The sequence below is a fragment of the Monodelphis domestica genome, chromosome 1 (genome assembly GCF_027887165.1).
Source record: "Monodelphis domestica isolate mMonDom1 chromosome 1, mMonDom1.pri, whole genome shotgun sequence".
Classification (NCBI taxonomy): domain Eukaryota; kingdom Metazoa; phylum Chordata; class Mammalia; order Didelphimorphia; family Didelphidae; genus Monodelphis; species Monodelphis domestica.
In genome coordinates, this window is record NC_077227.1 from 208,385,959 (window position 1) to 208,413,673 (window position 27,715).

Sequence of the window (27,715 nt, forward strand, 5' to 3'; positions counted from 1 at the left end):
CTGAATAACTGATCACTTAGGGATGCATGGCTGAGGTATATGAATCAATTGGCAAGAGATATTAAAAAGACATCAGAAAAATCAAAAAGAAAAGAAAAATCTCTGGATGAAAATATAGACTATCAAAATCTTATGTGTAAAAATTCCAAGTAAAAGAAAAATAAATGTATAACAGGTCCTTGAATCAGGGCCCAATCAAAATGATCTAAGCAATGAGGCATTTACCCAGTCAGTAGCCAGGACTACAGAAAGGTACCACACTATGAGAGGCAGAAAAGGGGACCAGAGTATATAAGCCAAGGTTCCAGTAGCCAAGTTTGAGGTACTTGGTAGAATGTGGAACAAGGAAGACCTGCTTTTAACACGTTAAACAGCCGCAACCTCGAACCCCAAACACGTTCAAATCCTCTTTGTCTAGGCTCAAAGTGACATCAATTTCACCAGGATTGGTTGGTCTCTTTGACCTTATGCTCTATTGGCACTATGCAGTGGCTCTTTTGTGTATATCTTGTCCTAGAATCAGACAGAATCATTAAGCAAAGTCCCATAATTTATTTAAATAATTAGTGGCATCGTTTTTATAGTCACAAGCTTTTTAGGGCATGCATTAGCAAATGTATTTCAAACTTGTAGCACTGAAAAGTCAAAAAGTTAAAGAAAATCTTAATGCTGGTGACATGTGCTTCAAATATAAAAAGGCGAGAAAAAATAATAAAAACTGAAAAAGTATATTGCACATGCAAGAAAAATATAATAATAAAAGAGCTTTAAAAAATTCAAAAATATAGCTTATAATCATTGACACTCTGTGTCAGCTAAGAAAATATAAAATGCAAGGCTTTCTCACCAAAAATGAGATCCATTTCCTCTTAATATCTGGCCATGACCACTGTGAGTAGAAGGCAAATGAATTGAACAAGGTTAACAATTTTTTTCATTTTTAAAAATACAGTAGTACAAATATGTAGATATCAATATCCCCAAAATTCTCAATAGCCCAATTAATTACAATAGCAAACAAACACACTTTCATATTTCACATAAGTTGCTGTATGACATTTTTAAAACCTATGAATTGATGGACATTTGTCACAATTTTTACAAACATAGAAATCCTTCAACCTTGGTATTTAAACATATTTTTTAAAACAAAGTAAAACTCATCTTGGGTTAAGAACATAATCAAGAAATCTATATATCATTCTGGTAGAAGTAAAATAGTGAGCTGAAGAGTATAAATAAAGGGGTGCTCCTTTTTTGGAGGCTTTTTAGGGGTACAAATGCCCTGAGAATAACTGCCCAACTTCCATTCACATATTTAGAAATGCGGGAAGGTTGGGGGTTATAAAATGTATTTCACTTCAGCTAATGGGCCTTACCTCGTGGTAGGGGCAGGCAAAAATAACCAGATTGTTAAAAAAAAATTCCAAAAATCATATTTAAAAAACCCTTAAAATCAAATCATTTGAGGTATTTAGCACATTAAAATTCCAAAGGTTGTTAATACAATTATAACCAGTTCTGAAGTCCATCTATCCTCAGCAAAATAGAAAAAAGCTGTTTTTTCATATATGGGCTTATTCACAATAATATTTGTTCAACACAGTTATAGGGGAAAAACAACAGAATTTCAAACTCAGTACATTCAAAATAAATTCAATCAACCTTCAGTTCAAGCAGAATAATATTGAATCCAGTAATATATGAACTTAAAATCACAAAGTTAAACCATAACAAAAAATGCAATAGAATACAGAGATTTTTTATAAACCATTGGAGTCTGAAATGCCTTAGAATATAGCCTTTAGTCTCTTCAAAGTTCCTTGGGTTCTTATCCATTTAACTGTCTATTGTCCAAAGGCAGAGTAGTAAGGGCTAGGCAATGGGTTTCAAGGGACCCGTCCCGGGCCCCATAGCTGGGAAGTATCTGAGGCCAGATTTTAACCCAGGATCAAATGTCTTTATGTCTGGCTATCAGGTCACTGAGCCACCCATTTTCCTCCCCAAAGTTAAAGTTGAATCTTTGGGCTGAGTCTGCTCCCTGACAGGCAGGTAAAATCAATGAAATTACCAGAACAGTCAAAAATCCTTTTAAACAGCCCATTGCTTTTTAAGTTTCTGTTTGAAAAATCTGTTTCTTCTCCTCTCCCTTTTCTCTCTTTCCCCTCTCCCCTGATATGATCCCTCCTCCTGCCCCAGTCTACCCATGTGGAGCCAATACACCCCTGTTTGCTTGGAGGCTTAGCTTAAGGGAAAATTACCCGGTCTCCTTTCCCTCTCCTCTCTCCCCTCTGCCCACGTGGCCAATACTGTTATCAGCTGGTCGCAATGAGTCCTGAGCGATCTGCTCCAAGGATCTGGGTGATGAGCCAACTGGGGTTGTGCTTGTGGGTCTGGGGTGCAGAAAGAGGCAGGCAGCGGGCCGGTGAGAGGCCAGGAGCAGGAGCTGGAGAGGCTTCGGGGGTGGGCAAGGCCGGGACCAGGTACCCGGTGAGGACGATCGGGGCTGCAGGCTGCAGGCAGGAAGCAACGGGCCGAGCCAGGTGGGGTGGGCAGCAGTTCCGGAGCCTGTAGCAGCTTTGTGAGGGTAGAAAACCTTGGCTAGAGAGATATGGCTCAAAAAAAATTTTTTTTCTAGGTACTAGATATTAAAAGTTGAACTAAAGACCAGAAAAGAAATCAGAAGATTGAGTTTTTTTTTTTCCCATTAGGTCGCCAAACTGTAAAGATTAAAATTTAGGGGAGACGGGGAGACTGAGGCATCTGAGGCAGGTAGAAATTAGTTTCTCTCTGCAAGGAGTATTATATTTTTTTAGAGGTTTATTGAAGATTAAGGATTAAAGAAAATACAGGATAAGAGACACGTGTCCAGGCCATAGAGGGGCCTAGACACAACCTCACCTACATTATGGAAAGAGCCATGTCTGCTCCAAAATGGAAGTCCAAAAAAGTGACAAGAGAGAGCCGTCAAAAGCCTTTGAATCAGCTTAAATACCTTCTCAATCTCGGCCCAGGTGAGATTACAAGGCATTTTGGGGAGATGGAGCAAAGGCTTGTGGGGATTGTAGTCCTGTATTCGAGTCTATTTTTTACAACATGTGTCATTGATCAAAACCTATTTCCATATTATTAATATTTGCACTAGGGTGATCATTTAGTCTACACATCCCCAATCATATCCCCATCAACCCATGTGATCAAGCAGTTGTTTTTCTTTTGTGTTTCTACTCCCACAGTTCTTCCTCTGAATGTGGATAGTGTTCTTTCTCATGAATCCCTCTGAATTGTTCTGGTTCATTGCATTGCTGCTAGTAGAAAAGTCCATGGTATTGAATTGTACCACAGTGTATTGGTCTCTGTGTACAATGTTCTCCTGGTTCTGCTCCTTTCACTCTGCATCAATTCCTGGAGGTCATTCCAGTTCACATGGAATTCCTCCAGTTCATTATTCCTTTGAGCACAATAGTATTCCATCACCAACATATACCACAATTTGTTCAGCCATTCCCCAATCAAAGGACATTCCCTCATTTTCCAATTTTTTGCCACCACAAAGAGCATGACTATGAATATTCTTGTACAAGTCTTTTTCCTTATTATCTCTTTGGGGTACAAATCCAGCAGTGCTATGGATGGATCAAAGGGCAGACAGCCTTTTAGTGCCCTTTGGGCATAGTTCCAAATTGCCTTCCAGAATGGTTGGGTCAATTCACAACTCCACCAGCAATGCATTAATGTCCCAATTTTGCTACATCTCCTCCAACATTTATTACTAGCCAATCTGCTAGGTGTGAGGTGATACCTCAGAGTGTTTTGATGTGCATTTCTCTGATTATAAGAGATTTAGAATACTTTTTCATGTGCTTATTAATAGTTTTGATTTCTTTATCTGAAAATTGCCTATTCATGTCCCTTGCCCATTTATCAATTAGGGAATGGCTTGATTTTTTGTACAATTGATTTAGCTCCTTATAAATTTGAGTTATTAGACCTTTGTCAGAGGTTTTTGTTGTAAATATTTTTTCCCAATTTGTTGCTTCTCTTCTAATTTTGATTACATTGGTATTGTTTTTACAAAACCTTTTTAATTTAATGTCATCAAAATTATTTATTTTACATTTTGTAATTTTTTAAACTCTTGCTTGGTTTTTAAAATCTTTCCTTTCTCAAAGATCTGATAGGTATTCACCTAATTTACTTATAGTTTCCTTCTTTATGTTCAAGTCATTCACCCATTCTGAGTTTATCTTGGTATAGGGTGTGAGATGTTGATCTATACCTAATCTCTCCCATATTGTTTTCCAATTTTCCCAGCAGTTTTTGTCAAATAGTGGATTTTTGTTCCAAAAGCTGGGATCTTTGGGTTTATCATTGACTGTCTTGCTGAGGTCACTTACCCCAAGTCTGATCCTCTCTTCTGTCTCTTAGTCAGTACCATATTGTTTTGATGACCACCGCTTTATAGTACAGTTTAACATCTGGGTCTACAAGGCCACCTTCCTTCACATTTTTTTTCATTATTTCCCTTGCTATTCTTGATCTTTTGTTCTTCCAAATAAACTTTGTTATTGTTTTTTTCTAATTCAGTAAAAAAAGTTTCTTGGTAGTTTGATTGATATGGCACATGCCAAATTAGTTTGGGTAGGATTGTCATTTTTATTATGTTAGCTCATCCTACCCATGAGAAATTAATATTTTTCCAATTATTTAGATCTAGTTTTAATTGTGTGGAAAGTGTTTTGTAGGTGTGTCAATATAGTTCCTGTGTTTGTCTTGGCAGATAGATTCCTAAGTATTTTATATTGTCTAGGGTGATTTTAAATGGAATTTCTCTTTCTGACTCTTGCTTCCAGGATGAGTTGGAAGTATATAGAAATGCTGATGATTTATGTGGGTTTATTTTGTATCCTGCAACTTTGCTATAGTTGTTGTTTCCACTAGCTTTTTAGTTGATCCTTTAGGATTCTTTAAGTAGACCATCATATCATCCATAAAGAGTGATAGTTTGGTCTCCTCATTACCCATTTTAATATCTTCAATTTCTTTTCTCTAATTGCTCCTGCTAGTGTTTCTAGTACAATGTTAAACAATAAAGGTGATAATGGGCATCATTGTTTCACTCTTGATCTTATTGGGAAGGCTTCTAGTTTATCCCCATTGCAGATGATGTTCGCTGATGGTTTTAGTTATATACTGTTTATTATTTTTAGGAAAGGCCCTTCTATTCCTATGCTTTATAGTGTTTTCAATAGGAATGAGTGTTGTATTTTATCAAAGGCTTTTTCTGCATCTATTGAGATAATCATGTGATTTTTGTTGGTTTGCTTTTTGATATGGTCAATTATGTGAATGGTTTTCCTAATATTGAACCATCCTTGCATTCCTGGAATAAATCCTACCTGGTCATAATGAATAACCCTCTTGATCACTTGTTGGAGTCTTTTTGCTAGTATTCTAAGATTTTTGCATTTATGTTCATTAAGCATTATGTTCATTATGTTCATCAATGGTCTGTAGTTTTCTTTCTCTGTTTTTGATCTACCTGGCTTTGGAACCAGTACTATATTTGTGTCATAAAAGGAATTTGGTAGAACTCCTTCTTTGCTTATTCTGTCAAATAGTTTGTATAGTATTGGGATTAGTTGTACTTTGAATGTTTGATAGAATTCACTTGTGAATCCATCTGGTCCTGGGGATTTTTTCTTAGGGAGTTCTTTGATGGCTTGTTCATTTTCTTTTTCTGATATGGGGTTATTTAAGTATTTTATTTCTTCCATTAATCTAGGCAATTTATATTTTTGTAAATATTCATCCATATCACCTAGATTGCCATATTTATTGCCATATAATTGGCCAAAATAGTTTTTAATGATTTCCTTAATTTCCTCTTCATTAGAGGTGAAGTTTCCCCCTATTCATCTTGGATACTGTTAATTTGATTTTCTTGTTTCCTTTTTTTTATTAGATTGACAAGTACTTTTTCTATTTTATTTTATTTTTTTAATGTATCAGCTTTTAGTCTTGTTTATTAATTCAGTAGATCTTTTACTTTCAATTTTATTAATTTCTCCTTTAATTTTTAGGATCTCTAATTTAGTTTTCATCTGAGGATTTTTAATTTGTTCACTTTCTAGTTTTTTTAATTTGCATGCCCAATTAATTTACCTCTGCCCTCCCTAATTTGTTGATATATGCACTCAAGGATATGAATTTCCCCCTGAGTACTGCTTTGGCTGCATCCCATAGATTTTGAAAGGATGTCTCATCATTGTCATTTTCTTCAATGAAATTATTATTTCTATGATTTGTTCCTTAACTAACTGATTTTGAAGAATCATTATCTAATTTCCAATCGATTTTTAAGTTGCCTCTCCATGTACCCTTACTAATTATTATTTTTATTGCATTGTGATCTGAAAAGGTTCCATTTATTATTTCTGCTCTTTTGCAATTGTTTGTCATGTTTTTATGCCCCAGAACATGTTCAATCTTTGTGAATGTATCATATGCTGCTGAGGTGTATTTCTTTTTGTCCCTATTTATTTTTCTCCACATATCTATTAACTCTAGTTTTTCTAAGATTTCATTCACATCTCTTACATCTTTCTTATTTTTTGGTTTGATTTATCTAGATCTGATAGAGGAAGGTTCAGGTCTCCTACTAGTATAGTTTTACTATCTATTTCCTCCTTGAACACCAATTTCTCCTTTAGAAATTTGGATGCTGTACCATTTGGTGTATGCATGTTGAATACTGATATTTCCTCATTGTCTATACTGCTTTTTATCAGGATGTAATTACTTTCCCTATCTCTTTTAACTAGATCTATTTTTACTTTGGTTTTGTCAGATATCATGATTACAACTTCTGCTTTCTTTTTCTCAGTTGGTGCCCAATAGATTTTGCTCTAGCCTTTTATCTTTACCCTGGGTGTGTCTGCCTGCCTCATGTGTGTTTCTTGTAGACAACATATGGTAGGATTTGGGTTTCTAATTTGGGTTTCCACTCTGCTATTTGCTTCCACTTTACAGATGAGTTCATCCCATTCACATTCAGAGTTATGATTACTACCTGTATATTCCCCAACATTTTGATTTTTCTCTCCTTGTCCTGCCCTTTCTTCTTTCACTATTTCCTTCTATACCAGTGTTCTGTTTTTAATCAGTCCCTCTAATCCCCACCCTTATTTCCTTTCTCCTCCCTTCCTTCTTATTCCCCTCTTATTTTTCTTTAGGGTCTTTTTAAGCTATCCCACATACTCTCCCTCCTTAGTATTGCTTCCCTCCCCACCCTCCCTTTCCACCCCCTCCCTTTTTATTCCCCTTTTATTTTTTTAGGGTCTATGAAATTCCCTACCCCTCTCTTTCCCTCCCTTTTTCCCCCCTCCTCCCACTCTCTCTTTAGTTTTCCCATCAACTTCCCTATAGGGTAAGATAGAATTCAATACCCCATTGAATCTAAATGGTCTTCCCTCTTGGAATTGATTCCATTGAGAGTAAGTTTTGAGTATTAGCTTTTAGCACTCTCTTCCTTTCCTTCTTATAATAGTATTCTTCCCCCCCCCCCCCATGTGGTTTTTTGTGTATTATAGGATCCTAATTTTCTTATTCCTTTAACTTTCTCTTGGTGCCATCTTCTATTCCCTCCCACCTTTCTTTCTTTTTTTTTTGCATATGATTTTAAACCATGTAGTACCCCAATCACTACCTATGAATAATTCTTCTAACTACTATAATAGTGAATACAATTTTTGAGAGTTGTAAATAAAATTTTTCCATATAGGAATATAAACAATTTGGCCTTATTGAGGCCCTTAAAGAAAAAAAAAAGGCCTCTCTCTTATTTACCTTTTCATGTTTCTCTCTTTTTTTTTTTTGTATTTTGATATCAAATTTTATTTTTAGTTCTGGTCTTTTCTTTACAAATATTTGGAAGTCTTCTATTTTGTTGAATGCCCACACCTCCCCCTGGAAGTATATAGTCAACTTTGATGGGTTGGTGATCCTTCATTGTAGACCCAATTCTCTTGCCTTTCTGAATATCATATTCCAAGCCTTGAGGTCTTTTAGTGTGGAGGCTGCCAGATCCTGTGTAATCCTGATTGGTGTTCCTTGATATCTGAATTTTCTCTTTCTGGCTTCTAGTAATATTTTCTCCTTACCTTGGAAGCTCTTGAATTTGGCAATTACATTCCTTGGGGGCTGTCTTTTGAGGATTTAATGTAGAGGGTGATCTATGGACTCTTTTAGTGTCTATTTTGCCCTCTTGTTGAACAGAACAGCAGGGAAGTTTTCTTGGATAAATTTTTAGGTTTCTGTTTGTTTTCAGGTAGGCCTATGATTCTGAAATTGTCTCTCTGAGCTGTTTTCCAGGTCAAAAACCCTCTCAATGAGATATTTTGTGTTGCCTTCTAATCTGTCATTCTTTTGACTTTGCTTTATTAATTCTTGCTATTTTGTGAGATCATTGGCTTCTACTTGCCCAATTGTAGTTTTTAATGACTTGGGTTTCAGCTAAGCTCTTTTGATTTTCCTTTTCAGTTTGATCTATCCTGCTTTTCATGGCTTCCAGCAGGTCATTTCTGGCCTTCAATTAGCTTATTATTTCATTTAATTTCTGGGCTTCAATTTCCAAGTGGGAGATCCTGTCTTTTAAACTGTTGTTTTCTTTTTGAACTATTTCCTACTTTTCTTGCCAAATCTCTTTCATCTTTCTCATAATCTCTGATTTGAAGTCTTCAGAACTTGTAACCAATTTCCATTTTTTGGAAGGTTTGGGTGTGTTTACTTGTTTGTCATATTCTCCTGTCTTCTCTTTAGTCTGGATTTTTTCTGTATAAAAATTATCAAGGGTTAAGGTTTTCTTATTGTTTTTTTGGTAGTTGTGGGTTGTAGTTCCTGGGAGTTGGTGGCCATTGCCTTGTTCCTTCCTGGTCAGAAGTCTAAGTGAGTAATGTGGGCAATCTTTGTATTGGGCTTTGGAGAGATTTTTGTCCTGAGGATATTTTTCCCAATCTTCAGCAGTGAAAAGCTGGCATTAGGGGCAGGTCCAGCCCCATAGAACTTAAAAATTGCTTGGAAGAGGTCTGGGTGTAGGGTGTAGGCAAGTCTCTGTATTGAGTGCTGGAGATTTTTGCCTAGAGGCTATTTTTAGGGTCTCTGTAGCATTTTGCTGTGAGCCACTCCTCTCTTCTCAAGCTTTGAGCCCTATCTCCACATTTCCTCAGCCTCCTGGTGTCCCAAGTCTTGCTTCTCTTAGGGGTAAGTCTGTGTTGACCTCAGCCAGCCTCCCTCCTAGAACTGAGAAGTTTGTCCTGTGCTCCCTCGGACTCTGGCAAGGTAGGTAAAGTGGGGAAGGGGTGATGAGCTCACCCCTTGGTGGGAGTAATTTTGCCCCCCTTTAGCATGGAAATGCCCTAACTTTGCCTACCTTCCATGCTGTGCCCTACTGTGGAACTCCTTCACTTGTTTGAGTTTGGTTTTGTCATTTTGAGGCACTGTGTCTTGATCGGTGGAGAGGAGAGGTAGAGCCCTGTTTCTACTCTGGAGCCATCTTAACTTGGAAGTCTGGAACTGTATAATTTTTGTAAAATCCAAGATTTAAAAATTTTCTTGAGAAAAATTTCAGGAAAAGAATGTCGCTAACTCCCAGAATCAAGAAAGTGAACTGTTTGGAGACGGTGTCATAAAGAAGCCTGTGGAAACCATACACTGCATCAGAAGATCCAGAATGAACTTTGTGATGTAGTGAATTGAACTGAAGGGGTTTGAACACATTTATTTTGAATGTGAACTCTTATGCCAAAGGGGACTGCCCCCTAATTGGCTTTTTATCATTGTGTCTACCAATCATTGATTTTGCTCTCTTCCTCTTTTATTTCCCTCTTATCTCCAACTATTATAGTTTTCCCTTAGAAAGTACAGTATTATATGTACCTTTAGCTAGAAGGTCTTTAGAGGTATAAGCTGTATACTTGAATTGATTCATTGGGAAGACTAGGCATGTAAATCTGGGAGATTTCAACATGCTCATCTCCCAGTAGAATCATAGAGGTGATTGTGAAAAGGAATTTTTTTTTATTCCCTTTGTCTATTTTAAGTGAATCAATGAGGAACTTGAAGTACCCCTACTTAACATTTAGTAAATCACTAACAAAGAGAGTTCACACTTACTTAGTTTTTAACACTTAATTAGTCCTAAAAGACCACAAGCACTGCCCTGCCCTGGGTGGTGCTAGGCAAACTGAGAGACTATAATTGGTTCCTGAGATGTGATATACCAGCCCACAGTGAAAGGAAGGAGAAACCAGAGACAGGAAGTGAGGTGGAGAAAACTGCTTATAAAAGTCAACTGAAGGCCTTCTGATTCATTTTCTACTGCCTCAGTGGCTCTGGCTGAGGGAGGACTTCTGTGTTGGTGGGATTCTTCTGCCTTGGAGATTGATTCTGTGCTGTTAAGACTCTTGCTGAAAAGACTACTGTGATTCTTCGTTGGAGATTGGGACCTGAGGGAGTCTTTGTCCAAGTTGAGCTGGATTTCTTCAGATGGCAATTATAGGATATTTAGTTAGGCAATATTTTCTACCTCCTTCCTACATTTTCCTCTTTACTATCACTATCCTGCTGTAATAAAGCTACCAACATACTCATGATTTAATTTTTAATTTTTATAAACAGTGACCATAATAATTCTTTTTCACTCATAAACTTAGTTAAACCAATCCCTTATAGAACCATGTGAAATCTTGTGTTCATTTGTTGTTAAAACCTAGGACTCATAGTTCCATCCAGCTGAGAAGGAAGTCTTCTGACTTAGTTTGAACACCTTAGCTATTCAATAATTAATTTTTATTTTTATTTTAATTGGGTCCTTTTGTTTTTATTTTGCCTTCATTTTCTATCAAAATGTGATAATATATAGGATAATATATGAAAAAAATCTACATTCACACTCCATTCCTTTCTTTCAAGAAGGGAGCAGGATGCATTTTCTCAACTCTTTTCATGTCAAATTTGGTTATTAAAACTATGAAATATTCAGTTTTGTTTTGCTGTTCCTTTTGTTTGCATCAGTAATTAAATTCAATATATTTAATATATTTTGTTAATACATTTTGTTAATACTAGTGCCTCCTCCCTTTTGATTATCACCAATTTCTCCTTTTCCTATTTCATTTGTTTATAATTGTATGTCTTTCTTGTTACACTGTGAGCAACTTGAGAGCAGGGGCTGTCTTTTGCCTTTCTTTGTATCCTAGCACTTAGCATAGTGGCTAGTATGTAGTAGGCACTTAAATGTATTCTGACTGACTATGCAAAGCATATCAGGAGAAAGAGATGGATAAATAAGATTCCTTTCAAGAAGCTTACAATCTAGTAGAGGAAATAAGACACCTATATAAATGTAATGTATAACATAAGTATGAAAGGTTGAAGAAAAGTGTTTTGAGAATTTAAGGGTTCCTGGCATAACCTCAAAAGTAGACAGGCAATTCAGGTCAAATGCTATGGTTTAGCAGTATCAGTGTGCCCCCCAAATGCAGCATTCTTAAACTTTAGTGCTGAAATTTCTATTTGGGCATAATTTCTTGAGCTCAACATTCTTTTATATAAGGGTCCAAAAATATTCCTGTAGACAGTGAGGTGGTGCAGTGGATAAAGAGACAGGACTTGAATCAAGGAAGACCTAAATTCAAATCCAGCCTCAGACACTTATTAGCTGTATGACCTTGGGCAAATTATTTAACCCTGCTTGCCTCACTTTCTCATCTGAAAAAACGAGCTGGAGAAAGAACTGACAAATGACTCCAGTATCTTTGGCAAGAAACCCCATATAAGGTCACGAAGAGTCAGACACACTGAACAACAAATATTCTGGCTGCCTGTTTCCTGCAGAGGGTCCTCTATTGTCTTTTAAATAATTGGAAAAAAATACGGGATTAGAAAAAGATAGAATATTCAAACAAGGGAATTCAGGTATCCAGAAAATCTGCTTTCCTTTTTTTGAAAATCTGCCATCCCTGTTTACAGACCCTAGAAAATGGTTCTAACCAACAAATATATTAACAAACATTAAAGCCTCTTATAAAAAAAGACACTGAGTGCCATTACAAAGTTTCCCAGGTGTCATTCTAAGACTTGAGTGACATTCAGTCAAAGTACCTAGCTAGGTACTATGTATCTGGCAAATCAGAGGTCAAGTCTAGGAGGTCATGAGACCATGAATCCAAATGAGAACAACAGGAACCAAAATCCTCCAGCTATAAAGTCTGGACACCAAGAGGTCTGACTATAGTTGAGTCTGGATAACAAATAACCAATCTAAGGGGGGGTGGGGAAGGATGGCAGGAAAGGTGGGCTGGGAGGAAGACAGGCTCAGGGCAAATATTTTGTGAGTCAGGGACTCTTTATGTACTCCTCTCTAGGACCAGAAATCCTGTCAGGGAGTAGGTATGTCTGGCTAGACTGACATCTATGTGTGTGTGTGTGAAATTCAGCAAAGGAACTCATGTTACCCTAATAGTGACAGCAAACCAGGTTTAAAAAAAATCCTGGCCCAAGAATTAGTGCTATTAAGCTTTCTTGGTTTTATTACTGACTTGTATGACTAAGCAAGTTATTCTCCTTTGTGCCTTAGTTTCCATCTCTGATGGTAGAAGTGTATCAGTTGAAATAGTATTAAGCTTTAATTTTCTTATTCTAAGTGGATTCCTTCTGGATCATCTCTCTCTAATTAGGTCTTCTGCCTATAACCTATCTTTAAGTTTTTGCATCTTCAAAAAGATATTTTATATAAATTTGAAATGTAGCATTTACATTTAGTACTTTCTTTTAAGTTGCTGGACTTAAGCATTTTTGATTTAGGTCAAGAGGGACCATGTAGTTCTACAGCCCTAGGACAATGATCCAGAAAAGAGAACTAACTATTTATGCCTCCCTTATTCCAGCCAATGCCAAGGAGTTAACTACTCCCCTTTGCCTGCCCTATTTTCTGGAAGCTATAGTTGCCTTTTCAAAGCCTAAATTTAAAATGTGAAGGGAGGGTCTGAAAGGGTACACTCAGAGAAATTATGCAGGCATTTAAATAGTTTTTCTTTAAAAAATTATTTGTCTAGAATAGACAATAGGAGGCTGAGAACTTTAGTCTTGAGGAGACAGAAAAGTGAGGGAGTTGGGAAGGTGTTGAGTAGCCAAGGTTGAGTTAGCAGTAGAGTGATGAGGTTTGGAGCATCTTATTCTGTGGAGATGCTCCACTGCATTTGAGTTTTGAGAAAAACTCAAGCAGAGCTGTAGATGGAAAGGGGAAAGTGAGAAGATGGACACACAGAATCTATTTCCTTTCTTTCTAATCTTTCTAATCTTCCTCTTTTCTTATTTCACTTTTGATTTTTCCTCAGTGATAGTATCTACTACATATAAACACTTAAGTGATATGATTTTAATGCTTCTAGAAACTCACTTTTCCTTCTAATGTCTATTTTCTAGTACTATATTCCCAGCAGGCACTTAATGTTTATTAAATTGATTTTTCCCTACTAGTACCTGAAATTCCACCATTTGAAATTCATTCCTTTCTGTTTTCTCCTCCATAGGTTATCCTTTAAAATTAAAAAACTACTACTGTCTATTCTCTTGTGTCTCCCATAGCCATTTGTTACCACTTCCTTTGGAAGCAGATAGTAGTGGTGACCAAAGCTTCTCACAGTAGTGGTATATGAAGAACCAAATTGATCTCATTTTGTGGTTATTTTTTCCCCCCAGATCACATGTTGATATAATTTTAATTGTTTAATTTAATTTTAATAATGATTTTTTGACATTTTGTCACCTATGTTCTCTCTTTGTACCACTCTTCTTCCTAAGGCAGTAGGTAGCATGACATAGGTTATACATATGTTATCATACAATACATATTTCCATGTTCATCATGTTGTGAAAGAAGACACATAATGCTTACTTACACTAGAAAAAAATTCATGGAGAAAATAAAGTGAAGAATGGTATGCTTCAATCTGTATTTGGACTCCATTAGTTCTTCCTTTGGTGATGGATAGCCTTTTTTTTTTATCATGGATTCCTTGGGGGTTGTCCTGGATCCTTGCATTGCTGATAATAGTTGTCTTTCACAGTTGATCAGTGTTCAGTATTGTTGTTACAATAATCACAGTGGTTATACACATATCTCCTTTTTTGACTGTGTTAGGGGGCTAGAATAGCTACATGGTTTAGATCTTTTAACCTTTTTTTAAACCATTACCTTCCTTTTTTTGCATCAATACTGTGTATTGGTTCCAAGGTAGAAGAGTGGTAAGGGCTAGGCAATGGGGTTAAAATGACTTACCCAGGCTCATATTGCTAGGAAGATCTGAGGTAAGATTTGAACCCAAGACCTCCATCTCTGGGCTGGCTCTCAACCCCCTGAGCCACCTACCCCCAGCCTTATTCTTGACCTAAAATTCCTAGTTCTTAGGTCTCACAGTCAGTTGAATGGAAATATGTAGCTGCCCCTTGTAATGTAGATTTTCTGTTATGTCTATTCCTTATAGAGAGCTAAGAAATGCCTCAGTTGAGAAAGAGCAACTATTACAGTTATTCTCTTCCCAACAGAAACAGAAATCTGACAAAACTCTCACCTCTTCTCCCAAGTCTTCATTGAATGCCGACGCCAAAGAAATGGGGAAGATTAACAATACCGGTACAACCTGTAAGGCAAATGTAGATGATCTTGCTAAGGAGCTGCACTGTCAACTGTGTCATGATTGGTTTAATAAGCCTGTGATGCTGCACTGCAGCCACAACTTTTGTAAATTGTGCATTGAAAAGGCATGGAAGACTAATCAGAAAGCAGTATGCCCTGAGTGCTTTGCCCCATGCCCAGGCAGGAACTATATTCCCAATTTAGTGCTAGAGAGACTCATGCTAAGAATCAAAGATATGCCTTTGCTCCAAGGTCAGCCTCTGTGCCAGGAGCATGGTGAGAACTTGAAGTTATTCAGTAAGCAGGAAGGGAAGCTGGCATGCTTCCAGTGTAAGGATGTTCGGCATTCACAGGAATTTTTACAGATAAACGAAGCTGTTCATGTCTACTCGGTAGGTAAGCCCTGCATCATGAACCAACCCTAGGGAAAAACTGGAAACATGCTGTATATAGTATCCTGACACATTTATTTCCCCTCCTCCTTGGCCTTAGGCTTTATAGAAATAACATAAAACTCAGCACTAAACTGCTCTTTGTGAGCAAGTGTTCAAAAAATACAAATAATCGTATAGTTTCCCCTTCTTGGATCTACTCATGTTAGTGAAGTAGCTCTGGCATATTTCCTCTACTTATGAGGTATTTATTAATCACTATGTACTTTATTCCTGCCACTCTGTCCCAGAATTCAAAGGAGGAATAAGATCTATTGTGAAGATAGGAGTAGGGGTATTGTGAGAAGCTATTACACCAAAAAAAGTTCTTCCCTTTTATTCCTTTTTCCCACTTATTCCCAATTTCATGAAAGGCCTATAGTTAGTCATTTTCTTGCACAACATATTTGGTATTGAGGTGATATTCTTCTAACCCTATCTCATGCCTCCAGAGAAAGCTGGCTATCAGTCAAGCTCAGGTGGAAGCAAGCTTGAAAGAATTGCAGAAGTTAAAAGGTGTGCAAGAGGAGGAAATCTGTGCTCATAAGGTAAGTCACTGTGTTAATGGGTTATAGGACAGGACCTGGCCAGAATCTAATAGAATCCATGGGCTAGTGTTTTAATGTTGGTGGGAAAGTTGGGACATCATACTTTTCCTTCACTTAGATCATCTCAAGGGTGGACCTAGGCTAGAGATTTGGGAAATTAAGATGGAATGGAAACTAGGGTACAGGGACCTTAGACTGACATTAGATTAGGGTCCCTGACAGCTTTTGAACAGCATGGTGCAGTAGGACCCTTCTCTTTATATGCTTACATTTGGATGTATTTGGATGTGTGGTAAGGTTATATTTATTCTCCATTTGGTTTCTCTCCCCTTGTTTATGATGTAAGATGTCAACTACAAGAGACTTAGAAGAAAATTTCCTAAAGATTTTTTTTTATTTTTCAGTGAGAAATCTTTTCCTTTCCTGTGGGGTAAATGCTAATTTGTGGATTATCTAAGGTCTCTATGGCCTCTTATTTTATTCATCAATTCAACAAAATTTTACTTAGAACTTACTATGAGAAGGCAGATGCCACGAACTATAAAGAAAATGGAGGTGAATAAGACATAGTATCTGTCTTCAAGGAGCTCACAGTCTAGTAATAGATATGTATTTTCCAATTTACAAGGCATTTTTCTTACAACAATCTTGGAGATACTAGAATTATTCCATTCTGTTTTATGCTATGCTACTAATCACCTCGTCTTGTTCAATAGAGTCTGACTCTCCATGACCTCATTTAGGGTTTTCTTGGCAAAGATACTGGAATGATTTCCCATTTCCTTCTCCAGCTAGTTTTACAAATGAGGAACTGAGGCAAACAGGGTTAGGTGACTTGCCTAGGGTCACAGCTAATAAGTGCTGAGGCTGGATTCAAATTAATGAAGACGAGTCTTCCTGATGGAAGCCATGTATTTTATTCATTGCACCACTTGGCTGCCTATATTGCCAATACAAATGTTCAAATAATTAGAATATGAAGTAGAACGTGGTAAAGAGCTTTAGGAGAGGAACAAAGTGCTGCTTTGTGGTGGCATACACCCATAAAGTCAACTGTAGCCTACATTTATAGCCTTAGTGAGATAAGGAAAGGTACAAAGTTACATTTGCTGCCTTTTCCTTTTTCCTTCTTGACTTTGTATCACTGAGTTTCCCCAAGGGGAGACAAAGATGTTGCCTACACTAAACTCTCCTGCCCTGCTTTGATGACCTTTCATTCTCAGCTGGGATTCCTAGACAATAAATTAGACATTACCATTAAAGGTTAGGACATTGGCAGTATGCACTATTCTTCCCACAACCCACAGCTTGGGGGGAAGACACAAAGGATTCTGTTTCTTTACTGAATTACTTTAGTCATCTCCAATCCTTAGCACAATTGAAAGAAGGAATATAGTTATAGGTAAAAATAAACAATTGATGGCAACAATCATACCTAGAGATCAGCTAGAGAATTTTTTATACTATCTCCCAGTTCAGCTATTGAAGTCCACCTTTGTGGACCACTCTCAGGACTTCTTATCACCTTCCTCTCTTGAGATTGGAAGAGAAGTGGTACCCTTCAATTCCTGACTTCCATACCAGGATGGTTATTTTAGGATTACTGAATTGGTAATATAATAGCAGGCCTTCCTCAAACTTCCTCCTGACCCTAGATTAGCTTTATCCATTGCAATTATATGAATAGGAAGGAGCCTGGAGGCAACATGTAGCAGAAAGCATGTTAGCTCTGATTTTGACAGCAGCTGCAAGACTTTGAGTCTCAGTTTCCTAATCTATAAAATAAGGAGGTTGGACTAGATGACTGGCCTCTGGGATTACTTCCAGCTCTAAATCTATAGTCCTTTAGGTAGAGGTCTATGCCTTTCAGTCACACTGAAAAAATGGATCTTAGGAGTTGGAAGGATCTCAGAAGTTAACAGACCTCTCACTTTGCGGATGAGGAAGCTAAGATCTAAACAGTTTAAATGAATTCCCAAAGGTTTTATAGCTGCAGCAGTGGCAAGAGTTCTTCACTCCTATAATTGCTGAATTCTTGTCCCTTTTGGGATAGAAATATTCTATATGGAATTGCTACCTTTTTAGATATAGTTTTATAGCTTCTCAATGTCCAAATAAAATTGTCACACATCAGGTTATACAATGATATATTCTATTAAAAGGATGGAGGAGTTGTTCTATCAAAGTACCTATGTATACAGGTAGGTGTTGAAGCTCAGTAAGACAATCATATCTATATATCTTTGTTCTGTGTTCCCCAAGTTGTCTGAGTGTTGGGGTTAGGGTTCCCTAGTCCAAGACATCAGTCTCAGTAATTACCATGTCTGTGATGGAGGTTTCCAGGAAAACAAGCTACAGCTGCAGCAAAATATCTCTCTGGAGTTTCTAAAGCTTCACCAGTTCCTGAACAACAAAGAGAAGCAACTTCTGAATGAGCTTCAGGAGATGGGGAATGCCCTGGAAAATGAGATGGAACAGAGTCTGAACCAGCTACAAGAGCAATGTGTCCTAGCTAAGGAAATGTTGGTGGACATCCAAGTCCAACTGGAACTGCAAAATCCCTACGACTTCCTTGTAGTAAGACCCACTAGCTAAGTACCAAAAAGGGAGAGACTTAGGGGGTTGTCAAATTGAGAGAGACACAACAAGTTTAACTAGGGTGGGTTGGGATAGGGTTATTTGTGAGTGTTTTTGAGTCTGTGAGTATGTCTCTACCTCTTTGAATATTTTGATATTGTGTACCATGGTGATGGTAAATAAATCCATCAGCCCAATTCCTTCTTTACATAAGGCTGTCTCTAGTATGAACATGTGAGCAAGGATAAATGTAGGAAAAAATGTAGGGGACAGGGGTTCTAATAAGTGTATTATTATTTCAGGACACATTAGTTGTGCAGCACCAAAAGAATTTGTGATAAGACATGTTGAGTCCTAGTAGAGGTAGAACATATTGTTATGGTGATTCTGGCATTATCATCATCAACAACATTTATAAAACACTATGTGCCTAGCACTGTGCTAGATAGTTTACAATCATTATCTCACTTAATCCTCACAACATCTTTGGAAGATAGGTGCTATTACACTCCCATTTTACCAACAAGGAAATTGGAGCGAACAGAGGTTAAGTGACTTGCCTAGGATCACATAGCTAGTAAGTGTTTGAGGCTGGATTTGAATTCAGGTTTTCCTGAATCCAGGTCCAACCCTCAATTTACTATGCCAATTAGCCAGGGGAAAAATCCTTTAGTAAAACTAACCAAATAAATCATTCTTTTACTTATTTAATTGGCAAGTTTTATCACAGTGGCAATACTAAGCCAATCAGGTTTTAATATGGTCATAGGTGAGCCTGCTCTTTTCTTTCTACCAAGGGAAAATCAATATCAAATGATCTTGGGTAGAATTTATAGGCAAAAAAATCATAGAATCATAGATACCCCCAAAAGATCATGCCTCCTCTAATTCACTAAAATAGCTACAGAGTAGCTATGTAATACTGCTTTTTCCTTTGTACTCAAGTCAGTGCTCTGCTAATACCTTCCTAGCTATGAAACTGAAAATTGTTAATATTTTAAAATGTATTGATTTATAAGTTTATCATTATTTTTGTTTAAAGGACTTGTATATACTTGTCCCTAATATCTTCACAAATCAGGATGTACCAAACTAAACTGCACATCTATTCATTCTCCATTCCTGGAAGTAGAATAATAGCAAATGACTAAAACAAATACTGGGGCAGCTAGGTAGCTCAGTGGATAGAGAGCCAGGCCTGGAGATAGTAGGTCCTGGGTTCAAATTTGATCTCAGACACTTCCTGGTTGTGACCCCTTGGCAAATCACTTATCCCCAATTACCTAGCTGAATTGCTGGCAACATGAATACAATGAATGAAATAATGTCTACTCTCAAAAAACTTATATTTTAACCACAAGACAACAAATACTATATAAGTACATATAGAATAAATAGGAAGAAAAAATACAAATAAACACAAATAGTTAAATACAAAGTAGGAAAGGAGTAAGCTAACAGTTGGGAAATTAGGAAAGGATTTTTATGGGGGGACATCCAACACTTAAAAAAAAAGAATTTTATTTTAAAGATAGAATAGAGGGCAGCCGGGTAGCTCAGTGAATTAAGAATCAGGCCCAGAGACAGGAGATTCTGGGTTCCAATCTGGCATCAGACACTTCCTAGTTGTGTGACCCTGGGCAAGTCACTTAACCCCCATTGCCTAGCCCTCACTGCTCTTCTGCCTTAGAACCAATACACAGTATTGATTCTAAGATGGAAGGTAAGGGTTTAAAAAAAAATAGCATGGAAATGGGGCAGTAGATAGAATGCCAGGACTGTGTATGTGAGATCCTGAATTCAAATTTGACCTCTGACACTTCCTAGTTGTGTGATTCTGGGCAAGTCACTCCAACTGCCCAGCCCTTACAGGTCTTGTTCTGTCTTGAAATGACACTTAGTATTGATTCTAAGACAGAGGGTAAGGAATGAAAAACAAAACAAAACAATAGCATGGAAAGTATATTAAAGTTTAGGTTGATACAATTCCATTTATCTCCATGTAGAAACATTTGTGGTACAAAGGTAGGGTTGGTTTGCTGAGCAGCACAACAGAACATGAGAAAGGTTTCATGTAGAAAGGAGACTATGAGGTGGAAGTGAAAATGAAATAGATATATTACAGGCACAGGGAAGATAACTGGCTGGACTAGAGAGATGAGGGACTAATTTATAAAATCTTAAAAAGGCTGAAAAGATAGGTTGACACCAGATTGTGAAAGGTTTTAAGAGCTAAACATATTTTATCTTGGACGCAATAGAGGAGTAGCATGGTCAGGTCTATGAATAAGGAAAATCCTTTTGCGAGCAGTGTAGAAAATGGACTAGAGTGCAGAGACTGGAGGGAAAGGAGAAGGAATAGAAGCTACTAAGAAGTGACAAGTGCCGGAAGCAAAGTAGTGGTTGTGTGAGGATTCGAATATGAAAGCTGTTTAGATAAAACTGGCAAGAGTTGGCAACTAATTGGCTATATGGGGTGGGGAGAGTAAGGAGTCAAGGATAATACAAGGGTTACAAGATAGAGAAATTAGATGCTGTCTTTGATAGAAAAAGTGGGGAAGTAGGAAAGAAGGGGTAAGAGGTTGAGAGGGGAAAATGATGAATTCTGTTTTGGATATGTTGACTCTGAGATATTCCCAGGGCAGACTTTTTGGAATATCCAATAAATTGTTGGTGAGGTGGAATGAATATCCAGGAAGAGAGAGAGAGAGAGAGAGAGAGAGTAGTCGATCAGTATCAAATGTAGCAGATAGGTTAAGAAAGTTCAGATTGGCAGCTGTATTAGTGTTAGTGTCTAAATTCAGCATTCAGTTTGAATTATTCCCTTGAGTATCCTGCTAACTGTGGGAATCTTCAAAGGGGAACTAATTAGTTGTTATCCCATTTGCTCTGGGCAGCTGGGAATTCTCATGAAAGGTTAAACAGAGTGGAAGATAATAGATGTTTCTAGAGCAGGAGAAACACTTATGAAGGATAAGAAGTATAAGTGTGAATGGGGTGGCTATTTTTATTTTCTTACACAGAGGCCTAAAGGGCCAAATTCTGGTGGTGGCCAACCTTACCAACAGAACTGCAGCTGATATCTGTCTCTCTTCTTCTCTTCTAGGACATTACAGCCTTCTTAGGTAGGTAAGTGTTACTTTTTAGTGTTCTCATTGTCTTTATCTGGGTCTTTGATGACTATCTAAGAGGTGATTTGTGTTCCCTTGCAGCTTGGAAAAAGGAATTGAAGTATTGGCCCCCAGACACTTCATTTCTGGGCAACTAAGCCTGGGCAAGTTCAAGGGCCCTATCCAATACATGACATGGAAGGAAATGAGATCCATCCTCACTCCAGGTATCAGGGGGAAGTGGCCAGTTTTTTTCTGGGGCTATTAATGCCTTATCCCTCTGGGCTATTCTGTGTTCTTACAGTTTGTTCAGCCATTCTCCAATGGATAAGTCACCCATTTTGTTTTCAATTCTTTGTTACTACAAAAAATGTGCTATAAATAAATAAATACATACATACATATATATGTATATGGAATTTTTCTTGCCTTTGACCTTCTTGGGATATACATCTAGTGGCAGTGTTGCTGAGTCAACTGGTATGCACAATTTAGCGAATTTTTTTTGCTCTAGAATGGTTGGACCAATTCACAATTTTCTTAACTTTCTTCATATAAAATGTCCCAATACTTAACATTTTGTCTTTTACTAAGCTAGTTAGTTTGAAACTGGCTCTCTGGGGGGATTTACTTTGTATTTCTCTAATTATTATTGATTAGAAGTATTCTTTCAGGAAGTTGAGAGCTGTAGTTCTTTTTTTCAAAGCTGCTCATTTATAACCTTGGATATTTTTTCTATTGAGTTTTGTTCCCTCCCCCCACCCAAGCTGGAATGGTAAACAATCTCATAGATTTTACATGTACAATTATGTAAAACATTTTTTTCCATATTAATCCTTTTGTGGAAGGAAACTTGAATAAGGAAAAAATTTTAAGTGAAACAAGTTTGCTGTATCCTAGATTCAGACTCCATCAGTTCTTTCTCTGTAAGTAGATGGCATTTTTTATGGTGAATTCTTTGGGATTGTTTTGGATCGTTGTATTATTGAAAAGAGCTAAGTAATTCATAGTTCTTCATGGTGTACTATTTCTGTCACTTAAGTACAAAGTTCCCTTATTCTGCTTACTTCATTATGTTTTAGTTTGAGTCTTTCCAAGTTTTTTTGAGCTCCTCCTACTCAGCCTTTCTTATAACACAATAGTATTCCTTTACAATCATATATTAATATTCAGTCATTCATCAATTGATGAGTATCCCCTCACTTTCTAATTCTTTGACCTTCCTTTTTTTTTGTCTCTTTGGGACAAAAATTAGTACTAGTATTGCTGGGTCAAAGGTTATGTAATGTTTTATATAGTCCTTTGGGCACACGTCCAAATTGTTCTCCAGAATGTTCTCTAACAGTGCATACTGTCTCAATTTTCCCTCATCCCCTCTAAGTTTTGCCACTTTCCATTTCTGTCATAATAGCCAATCTGATACATGTGGAGTGTGTAAGGGGGGAAAGGGGTTAATTTTAAAAGGGTTGGACTGGATTGTTTAAGAGTGTGGTCACCAGGAATTTAATTTATTCCAAAGAGATTTATTTACAATTTATTTACAAAATGTAGAAAGAGTGAAATAAGAAAATCAGAGAGAGGATAAGGTAAGTCTCTCCTGAGGTTAGTTTTTTCAGAAAATCCAACAGTTAAGAGTTAGCAAAAAGTGTTCTAAATCTCTTATAATCAGAGAGATGCAAATCAAAACAACTCTGAGGTATCACCTCACACCTAGCAGATTGGTCAACATGACAGCAAAGGAAAGTAATGAATGCTGGAGGGGATGTGGCAAAGTCGGGACATTAATGCATTGCTGGTGGAGTTGTGAATTGATCCAGCCATTCTGGAGGGCAATTTGGAACTATGCCGAAAGGGCGATAAAAGACTATCTGCCCTTTGATCCAGCCATAGCACTTCTGGGTTTGTACCCCAAAGAGATAATAAGGAAAAAGACTTGTACAAGAATATTCATAGCTGCTCTTTGTGGTGTGGTGGCCAAAAATTGGAAAATGAGGGGATGCCCTTCAATTGGGGAATGGCTGAACAAATTGTGGTATATGTTGGTGATGGAATACTATTGTGCTCAAAGGAATAATAAAGTGGAGGAATTCCATGGAGACTGGAACAACCTCCAGGAAGGGATGCAGAGTGAGAGGAGCAGAACCAGGAGAACATTGTACAGAGAGGCTGATGCAGTGTGGTATAAGAGAACATAATGGACTTCTCCATTAATGGCTTTACAATGTCCCTGAACAATCTGCAGGGATCTACGAGAGAAAAAAAACTATCCTCAAGCAGAGGACAAACTGAGGGAGTAAAAACACCGAGGAAAAGCAATTACAGAGGTTGAGGGGACATGATCGAGGAGAGACACTAAATGAGCACCCTAATGCAAATACCAACAACAAGGAAATAGGTTCAGAACAAGGACACATGTGATACCCAGACGAATCGCGCGTAGGCTAGGGAAGGGGTGGCCGGGGGGGAGGGGGATAGGAAAAGAAAATGATCTGTTTCCAATGAATAATGTATGAAAATGACCAAATAAAATAATGTTTTAAAAACGAAAAAAAAAAAGTTAGCTTTTCACTCACCATGTGTCAGTTCAAAGGAAGAGATTTTAGAACAGCCTCACCAGGAACAGGGTCTTGGGTCCAGCCTCTACTCCAAAGAATGAAGAATTGCCAGTAGCACCCACTCAGGAAGTTGTCACTCCCTTTTAAAGACACTTTCTCTTGCATCACTTCCTGTGCCTTCCCCTAATTCTATGTCTATCAATTGCAGTTGAAGCCTTGCTTTAGTACTGCCCAGGAGACAGTTAATTCTGATTCGTCACCCACTATTGTACATGTGGGTCACAGACCTTCCCCATTCAAGTGTGAATGGGGGGCTTACACCTTTGGTGATTAAATCTAAAAATGGGAAGATCTTCCTACTCAATTTTTAAGTAGGGTGTTTACACTTTTGGTGATTAAATCTAAAAATAGGCAGGGATTACAATTTAATCTTCACAATCAGGGGAGAGTTAATTTTAATCTTCACAGGTGGTACCTCAGAATTATTTTAATTTGCATTTCTCTAATAATGATTTAGAGTATTTTTTGCATGACTATAGAGAACTTAAACTACTTTGTCTGAGAATTGCCTATTCATAGCCTTTGACCATTTATCAATTAGGGAATGACTTGTATTTGTATACATTCAACTCATTTCTCTATGTATTTGAGAAATGAGACCTTCATTAGATAGCCCTGTAAAAAGTTTCTGCACTATTAGGATTACTGTGTGTTACTCTCCCTCCTACTACCCCGTTTAATATCCGACCACCACATATCCCAACTTGTTCTCTTTTCTATCAGTCCTACTCCCCTTCTCTTATCCCCTTCCCCTCCAATTTTCTTGTAAGGTCAGATGGATTTCTATACCTAATTCCCTCACTGAGACAATTCTGATGAGAATAAGGTTCACATGCTCCCTTCCCCACCTCCCCCATCTTCTCCTCTGCTGTAAAAGCTCTTCCATGTCTCTTTTATGTGAGATAATTTACTTCATTCTATTTTTCCTTTCTCCTCCCAATGCATTCCTTTCTCATGTCTTAATTTTATTTTTATATAAACTCACACCCTTGTTGTCTGTCTATGTATACTCCTTCTAGCTGCCCTAATAATGATAAAGTTCTTAGAAGTTTTAAGATTCATCTTCCCATTTAAGTATGTAAACAGCTTAACCTTATTAAATATCTTTTGATTCCTCTTTCCTGTTTACCTTTTTTATGCTTCTCTTGAGTCTTATATTTGAGAGTCAAATTTTCCATTAAGCTCTGGTCTTTTCATCAGGAATATGTCTGAAAGTCCTTTATTTTGTTTAAGGATTATGCTTAGTTTTCCTGGGCAAGTGATTGTTGGTTGATGTCCTAGCTTCTTTGCCCTCTCGAATATCATATTCTAGGCCCTCTGACCATTTAATGTAGAAGCTGCAAATTTTGTGTTATCTTGACTGTGGTTCTGTGATGTCTGAATTGTTTCTTTTTTGGCTACTTGCAAAATTTTCTTCTTTACCTGGGAATTCTGGATTTGGCTATAATATTCCTGGGAGTTTTACTTGTAGGATCTCTTTCAGGAGGAGATCAGTAGATTCTTTCTATTTCTGTTTTTCTCTTTGGTTCTAAAATATTAGGGTAGTTTTCCTTAATAATTTCTTAAAAGATGATGTCTAAATTTTTTTTGATCATAGCTTTTAGGAAGCCCAATAATTCTTGGATGATCTCTTCTGGATTTATTTTCTAGATCAGTTATTTATAATATAAGTTATAAACCAATTAGATATTTCATGTTTTATTTTTTTCAGTGCATACATGTACTTCTTTTTCCTTTTGGCCCAATTCTGCTTTTTAAGTAGTTTTTGTTTCAGTTGACTTTTGTGCTTCTTTTACCAACTTGCTTATTCTGTTTTTTAAGATATTAATTTCTTCAGTATTTTTTGTGCCTCCTTTACCAAGCCTTCCATTCTGGGGTTAAGTAATTTGTCCAGGGTCACAGAGATAGGGAATGTCTGAGGCCAGATTTGAACCCAGGTCCACCTGATTAAGTTTGGTGCTCTATCCACTATGTTACTTAGCTATTCCTCTCATAGTCTTCTTGCTCATATTCTAAACTCCAAATTAGTCTTCTAAAATTTTTTAAAGTTTTATTTGGGTTTTTCCAGTAAGCAAAAATCTGCCTTCTCTCTTTCGCACCAATTGAGAATGAAAGAAAAACAAAACTATTGTTACAAACACAAATAGTCAACCAAAACAAAATCCTGCATTAAAAAAAAGTTGCATCCGACACCTGTGGTAGTAAACCTAATAGCATGCATGCTGTCTCTGTGGGCACACCTGTAGTCACCTCAGCACAGAGTTTGCCAGTTTGTTGCTAGAAAGCCAAAGGGATGTGGGGCAAGACTGCTCCTTTCCCCCCTACACATGTACCTGAGGACATCACCTGCCCCTCTATCACTATTCTTACACTGAATATTTTCTAACAGGAGATAACTAGAATGTCTCATCATTGGTCATCTGGAATTGTAGTTGGTCATTACACTAATCAGAGTTTCTAAGTCTTTCAAAGTTTGTCTTTACCACATTGTCATTGTATAGATTACTTTGGTTCTGTTCACTCTATATCAAATCATATACATCTTCACAGGGTTTCTCTGAAACCATCCCTTTCATCATTTCCTAGAGAACAATAATATTTTTCACATTTAAATATTATAACTTGATAGGTACTTCCTCAGATTCCCATTCTTTGCTACTTTATCCAGGATGTCAGAAAGTTGAGTTGAAGAGGAAAGACATTTTAGGAATGGGAGATAGCCAAAGAAACTGCCCAAAATTGAGTGATGGAGTATCTTGTTTGTGGAATAGCAAGGAGGCCAGTGTCACTGGAACAAAATATAAATGTTGGAGAGAAAGGTAAGAAGACTAGAAAGGCAGGAGGGGCTAAGTTATATAAAGGCTTTGAATGACAGACAAACAGAATTTTCTATTTGATTCTGGAATCAAAAGGGAGTCACTAGGGTTTAATGAGGCAGGGAGGTGGAGCATGACATGATTGGAATAACATTTTAGGAAAATCACTTTAGTGACTGGAGGATGGATTGGAGCAAGAGAAACTTGAAGCTGATTAATAGCAGAGTAATTGCAACAGTCCAGGCATGAGATGATAAGAGCCTGTATCAAAAGATACAAAAAAAAAAGGCTTGTGACTAAAGGGGGTTTTACAATTGAAAGTGGGAGCTGTGCTCTATAGGAACCAAGTTAAGTGGCAAACCTAGTGCTTTCCCTTTATTTAGAGACTGAAGTGGTGCAAGATGGGAAGGAAATTAAGTTCCACTTGTTGGGGGAGCATGCCTCTTTTTTAATTTAAAACCCTTATCTTCTCTTAGAATAAATACTATGCATTGTTCCAAAGCAGAAGAGTGGTAAGGGGATTAAGTAATTTACCCAGGGTCAAAAATTAGGAAGTGTCTAAGGCTAGATTTAAATCTAGAACTTTCCATCTCTAGGCCTGGCTTCCAATACACTGAACTGCCTAGCTGCCCCCTCATATTTTGTCTTATGTTTGCTAATCTCTCTTTGAAGTAAATATACCTTTGTAAAAAGTAATCTGCTAGTGCCTAAATGGAATCAGGGTACAGACCTCTTCTACACTCTAAGGGAACATTCTTGGTGGGGGTTGGAACCAATGGCAGAGAACCTAAACATCCTAAACCCTCTTATGGATAATAGAGAACCCTGGGGTAGGAGTGAAAAATAATCTATCTGGTCCTTCAGATAATGAGGTCCAGAGTAGTCATGTTGCATATTTTTGTACATATGGGTCCTTTTCC

General features: G+C 37.3%; 2 protein-coding genes across 4 annotated transcripts in view; one reads left to right on the forward strand and one right to left on the reverse strand.

Moving 5' to 3' along the window:
- The window catches only part of PATL2 (PAT1 homolog 2), a 105,182-nt gene that overhangs the window by 66,235 nt on the left and 11,232 nt on the right, over positions 1-27,715 (reverse strand). The window contains exon 2 of the mRNA XM_056810381.1: positions 14,634-14,702. The gene's annotated coding sequence lies outside the window, so the exon portion shown is untranslated. The remainder of the gene's footprint in view (positions 1-14,633; positions 14,703-27,715) is intronic.
- Positions 1-27,715, forward strand: part of TRIM69 (tripartite motif containing 69) — a 48,966-nt gene that overhangs the window by 19,646 nt on the left and 1,605 nt on the right. The window contains exons 2-6 of one of the 3 annotated variants that reach the window (XM_016428424.2): positions 14,547-15,090; positions 15,582-15,677; positions 18,021-18,254; positions 21,361-21,383; positions 21,467-21,591. In XM_016428424.2, the coding sequence (XP_016283910.1) occupies positions 14,674-15,090; positions 15,582-15,677; positions 18,021-18,254; positions 21,361-21,383; positions 21,467-21,591 (895 nt within the window). In that variant the 5' untranslated portion in view covers positions 14,547-14,673. The remainder of the gene's footprint in view (positions 1-14,546; positions 15,091-15,581; positions 15,678-18,020; positions 18,255-21,360; positions 21,384-21,466; positions 21,592-27,715) is intronic. The other 2 variants (XM_001366791.4, XM_007472469.3) reach the window with 2 other exon arrangements.